The 6,000-nt window shown below is 39.0% G+C and overlaps 1 protein-coding gene across 6 annotated transcripts in view; it reads right to left on the minus strand.

The window, feature by feature from the left end:
• Nucleotides 1–328: 328 nt before the first annotated feature.
• hmbox1a (homeobox containing 1a) overlaps nt 329–6,000 on the minus strand; it is a 9,614-nt gene continuing 3,942 nt past the window's right edge. Inside the window, exons 4-9 of one of the 6 annotated variants that reach the window (XM_046856605.1) lie at nt 5,967–6,000; nt 5,187–5,343; nt 4,915–4,997; nt 4,722–4,817; nt 4,353–4,468; nt 329–3,738 (exon numbers count right to left, since the gene is read on the minus strand). The exon at nt 5,967–6,000 is cut by the window's right edge and continues 77 nt beyond it. In XM_046856605.1, coding sequence (XP_046712561.1) covers nt 3,595–3,738; nt 4,353–4,468; nt 4,722–4,817; nt 4,915–4,997; nt 5,187–5,343; nt 5,967–6,000 — 630 coding nt within the window. In that variant the 3' untranslated portion in view covers nt 329–3,594. Of the gene's footprint in view, nt 3,876–4,352; nt 4,472–4,721; nt 4,818–4,914; nt 4,998–5,186; nt 5,344–5,966 lie in introns of all 6 variants that reach the window. The other 5 variants (XM_046856603.1, XM_046856606.1, XM_046856607.1 and 2 more) reach the window with 5 other exon arrangements.

A 6,000-nucleotide genomic window follows, 5' to 3' on the forward strand; every position in this document is an offset into this window, starting at 1 on the left:
TTTCCCAAACCCACTTACCCGGCCACCTTCATGCCTATTTACACACTAACCTACTCAATTAACATATTAGCTTCTTTAATGGTGTTTTTTCCTGTTTTAATTGTCTTCTTCAATCCTCCCTTCTATTCTTTTATTTTGTAGTTTTTCCCAAATTTTCCTTTTTTTCTTAGTTCCATACAGATGTTCTTTGTGCTGGACATCCCTCTCTCTTCTCTCTCTTCTTTTTCAGGAGGTTTTCCTGCTCATACTCCTCCGCTGAACTGGCAGCGTTACTGCAGGAGACTCGCTGCTTCTAACTCCTGGTCAGGTCATTATCCATTTCAGAAAAACACAAATCCGAACTTGTTGATTTAGATTTTATTCTCTAGAAGATACAGTACTAAAATAAACACAGGTTTAAAAAAAAAAAAAAAAATCTTAAAAAAGTCATAAAGCATACATTTATACTACATATTAATTACTGAACAGTCTACTGTCCAAAAAAAGGCACTAAATTCTGAAATAGGATTTAACTATCTGTAGTTAATACAACAGTATTTGCGTCATGTAATATTTATATATATTTATATATATTTATATGTATAGATTTTAGTATATTCACATATTGAGCATGGACAGATCGAACAGGACTGTGGAGCTCCTGATTTCCTGTCCGAAAAAAAAAAGCCGGACTGCTCGTCCACCCTGATCGGAGGATTTGGGTTCTGGTACGGTTCAGGTTCCTCTCTGGATATGGTCAGTAAAGTGTGGTGTGACACAAGAACAGTGAGACTGATCACGAGTAAAGGGATTATTATCAGAGGTCATTATTGTCCTATATATTTCCTTATTATAAATGTAGTCAAATAAATATTAAGTGCAGTGAAACAGCTGAAGCTCTCACACACGTGGAAAAAAATATGATCTTTAAAAAAAAAAAAAAAAAATATTAAATTAAAGATTGTCAAATGCCACTTTGTGAACCCTAAAGTGAAATAAGATTTTTGGATTTAAAAAAAAAATGAGCAAAAGAAAGAAAAGTGTGGGAATATAAACAATTTCTAAAAAAAAAAAAAAAAAAAATTCCTGAAATCAAGTATGAAAAATACAATTCTTTATATTGGTATAAATGGGTTTGAACATTTCAGCCGTTTTTTTTCTTTTTTTCTTATTTCTTTTTTTCTTTTCCTACACAATTTTTGGTGGACATTTGTGAACTTAAACCTATCTGACATAAATTGACTTCTAAATGCTTTTACACTGAATTATATTTACACACTATTCCGTGATCATTCAAGAATGACGTCGATGCGCATCAACTGCTTGATGTCCAGCATTCACTTGGCTGAAACTATCTGAGAAATGAGGATGGTATTTCTTCTAGATTCGTTTGAACGTTAACATGTTTTGCACAAACTGTATACAATCTGAACATTCGCCTGCATCTGTTTTCCAGCCCGAACGCTGCTCGATGCTTCTACAGAGTCGAGCCCTGATTTACTAAACCGGATGCATAAAAAAAAAATCCAAACTTCATCACACTCCCGAATAAATAATTTCCTTAATTGCGACTTTCTAATGTTTATCACATTTGCATTAATTATTAATGCATTTTTGCAAAGCTGACTCGATGCACAACTTTATTTGGCAGCTACAGTGTGATTCTGAATGAAATGGTTTAAAAGCTGCTTCAGAAGCAGCGACTGAATGCGTAAATAAACACAAACCGGACAGCAGGTGTAAATTAAGCTGGATTCAATTGACCTGAAGTAAAATTTAGACTGTACACTATATTATTTATATATTACTAATAAAAAGGAGGAAGCTGAAAATGATTTAACGCTATACAGTACAGTTATGAAAGTTTTGTTTGTTTAAAAACGTAACAATTTTCATTTACTTTTCGCTAAAGAAAAAAAAAATACTAAACTATTCACAGGAGTGGAACCATCGATGAGCGTACATCATTTGTACCTTTTAATATGCGTCTCAGCACACGATTGGCTAGTGTCTAAGTGATTGACAGGGGAGAGATTGATAGCCCCGCCCACTCTGAAAGCACATATACCACTTGAAAACATAACAAATTAAAGGTACGAAAGAGAACAAGTATCACCCATTCGTGATAATATTCAGCACAGCTTTTTAAAAAAAAAAAAAAAATTAAACTAACTTTAAAATCACACACTTTTTTTTCTAATGTAAATCAGGGCCTCGGTTTTAAACCCGAACACTGTAGAGTTCAGTCCAGCACCCTGATACAGAATAGTATGAGGTTACACATGGTACAGTTAACAGCATTTGTCCGATTGCTTTTAAAGAAGCCTAATGAAGTGTAGCAGACCCTGGGAGAGAGTGATGATGATGATGATGATGAAGCACATGATCATTGATAAGGCTCATGTGATCTCAGGACCAGATCTCACTACTGAGGAGGTTCATGATTCATGTTTTACAGGCAGCTAGACGGCAAGAGGCCAGGAGGTGATGGAAATCAGCGTTTTACTTACAGAGGAGGAGAGAAAGAGAGATAGCAGAGGGTTTCAATTCCCCTCCAGGAAAGGAGAATCATCAGAAATATTCTGACATCAAACTAGGTGTAAGTTTCAAATAGCAATACTGATGTGACTCTGGGGTTTTTATTCATGGTCACAAATGAATTCTTGTTCAGCCGATGATTTTATAATCGATTTAAAAAGTGCTAAATTCTGATTTGAAAGAAATATTTGTACATTGAGGTTCTACCTTTTAAATTGCCGTACTGTCCATGTTGATGGCTAGCTAGCTAGTTAACTCATCCTAAACGTAATATAAGTCAGACTATCTAATCTAGTGTAATTCTACATTCAGACTACATCTCGTCTGGTTGGGGAATATTATTCCAAACACAATCGAAAAGTATTTACAAATAGCACTTTCTGGCTCCATTATGGAAGTTCTTGAAAACATTTTTTTTTTTTTCTGGGGAAAAAAGTGCTAAAGCGACTTAAAAAGTGCAGATTAGGATGTTTAATTAGTATTGTAGTGATTAGCAAATGTAATTGTAAAGATCTAACTTTAAAGAGAACTCGATTCTTTTTTTTTTTTTTTAACAAAAGAGTTTGATTCAATGTTTTTGCTGCAAGTGTAATTTTACTCACAGCCTGCAGGGGGCACTGAAAATGACAGACTGCTCCTTTATAGGAACCAAAAAAGTAACCTGTTTCTCGCTATATTATTTTCAGTACTGAATTCGACCTGTAGTGCATTTCTACTTTATATAACGTCTAGATAAATATTGCAATAAACAGATTATAGCTGTTGGATGAAAGTAGACCAGGATGTCGTATTATGTGACGGGGCATTTTTCTTTTTTCCGGAATGGATGACTTTGTTTGTTTGCGAAGGCGTGAGGAACTAGCATGACTCGCCTGTGTTTTAAAGAGCTAATTTTCCACAAGGTTAACATATCATTAATTAACTGTTAAATATTCGCCGAAAAATTATATTACTTAAGATATACGGCTGAAATGCATGAGTTTGAGCGAAACTTGTTTTAAAGTCTCAGCCTAGCGCCGTCTCCTCCTTTGGCAGATACAGTGTGAAAATGTGATGTGTGTGTGCGTAAAAGAGTCCTCATTCGTCATCGAGCACCTCGGACTTGACGTTCTTGTCGTCCCTGCCCTGCTGTGGCAGCGCCAGGATGGAGTGATTGACCGCTGCCATCTCCACCGCCAGGCTGATGGGGTCCTGGTGCTCGCTCGGCCCCCTGCTCTCGTCCTGGTGGGGGAGGAGGCGACAAGACCAGGACACAGCCGTCAGTCTGAAGCCAATCAGCTCGATGCCCCGCCCCCACTGCTTGAGCCCAGCCCCGCCCCCATGGGATGCTCCAACCAACCAGAGAGCAAAGTTGGTACCTACAAATGCAAGAGTGGCCTTTTAGGGTGGGTTTTCTTGGTTCTTTTGTCCACTGCACTTTCAAAGGCAGGAAGTGGGCCAAGCACGAACCAACAAAAAAGGGATCCAAGTAGCAAAACATTGCTCTGTTTTTAAGCGTTTTACTAAATTTGTTTTCGTAAAACATCATTTTGGCCCTCCAACAAGGGACAAAGAAGGGCTGAAAAGCCTGGATTTACTTGCCTAATTTTGTCCTGATCTTTTATTGACCAGGCTCAAATTCATTATGAAGAGAACGTGCAAGATTCAGAAGCCCATTTTCATCAGTTCAGTGAAAAAAGCCTTGAAACCCCCAAGACCAATATGGCCACTGCTCTCTTTTTACACCAAAATTTCGTCTTCTTTTTTTCAGTGTAAAAGCTGAACACACTGGGACAGTGGAGGACAGAAATGTGTGTAATTATTTATTAAAAGTGGAATTAAAATACGCTCCTTACCGTCCCTAAAGCCGGCTCCGCGCCCGACTCACTGAAGTCGTTCCCGTCGATCTCGTCGCTGTTGGAGTGTCCTCCTGGACTCTGCACATCGATCCCATGAGTCTCCAGGATTGCTGCTTCTTGGAAAAAAACACACCTTGCCATAACCTATCAGAAAGTCACAGTCTTTTCCTGTCCTGTTCTGGAAAACTTATTTCGGAAAATGGGGGCGGAGATTATTTCCAGGCCAGAAAATTGCAAGGCTTGAATAACTTTAGCCAAATCCTTTGATAATGTAAATGTTTTTTTTTATTGAAAAAATTGCATATAAAGATATTCGAAGGAACGTATGAATGGTTTGTAAACCCGCCCACAGGGCTTCAACGTTACCTATATTGGCTCTTCTCTTTATCTCCTTTCGCCGGTTAGCAAACCAGTTATAGACTTTCAGAGATGTGACCCGCTCTAGATCAGAAAGCTTCTTCCCTAAACATCAAGAAACATTATCGAGCTTCAGAAATGAGTTTCATGGCTTTGGCATGTATTTATAAAAGACTGGCTTCACTGATAGGCGTCGCCTCACCTGGCTTTTGTATCACAGCATTGCAGGCGTTGGCGATTTCCTCGCGTTTGGACTCATCGGGATACTGGTTGTCGTTAAAGTAACTGACATGACACAATAATACTCATTATAATAAAACACTGAGCCAGTTTTGTTATAAACTCAGAAGGTGCACTCGGTTTCTCCCTGATTAAACACCTGATTTAGCTCGTTAACTAATTACTTCAATGCTTAATTAGTCCAATTAAAAGTCTTACAGTAAAAAAACTACCCCAGCATTCTCGGACCCTCACCTCTCCATGACAGAGAGACACTCTTTCCTCCAGGTGAAGCGGCTGCCGCGGCGCAGTCGGAAGCTCCCGGGGCTGCAGTTGATGGGTGGGGCGTTTTGGTGCCACTCTACGATGTCATCCAGCGCCACGGGGGCGGGTCTCATAGCCAGAGTGGCGCCTGGGACAACACAATCGAGCACGTATTAGCGAGTGTGGTTTGTTTAATTGCACAACATAGTGTCTGCTTTGGAACTCTAGAGTCACCGGACGTGTGTTCGATGATCGAATACACTTTGTGTAAGTGAATTGTTAAGATGTAGGTGTGTGGCGGTACACAGAGTTAACGATTCGGTACGTACCTCGGGGTTTAAAGTCACCGTTCGGTTCAATTTCGGCACATTTAAGAGGAACAAATGCAAAACATAAAATTGCTCGTCGTTTTTTTAATTAACACAGTTTATATAACATACATTATAACGATGACATTTAGCAATCGATTAAATTGGCACAAATTAAACTGATTAAATAAAATTTACTTTAACAAACATCTTTATTCCTTCCATCGTTCATATATTCACTCCCTCGAAAACGCCTGAGATGCGCAAAACAAAATCCGAGTTTTACAACACGCAACAAATCTGATTTCTGGGCCGGAGTGAGTAAAAACGTACACCAACACACGCCTGCAAACGAAGTACAGCTCCATGAGATACAGGTGCTTTAATAATGAACAGGTCTGATTGTTGTGAAGGGGCAGGAGGGTAAAGGTAGGGGGTCTGTGTGGGTGGATTGTGGCATTACCAGGTGTGGTCTTCTCCAACTGGTACCACCGATA

The sequence above is a fragment of the Silurus meridionalis genome, chromosome 8 (assembly GCF_014805685.1).
Source record: "Silurus meridionalis isolate SWU-2019-XX chromosome 8, ASM1480568v1, whole genome shotgun sequence".
Taxonomy (NCBI): domain Eukaryota; kingdom Metazoa; phylum Chordata; class Actinopteri; order Siluriformes; family Siluridae; genus Silurus; species Silurus meridionalis.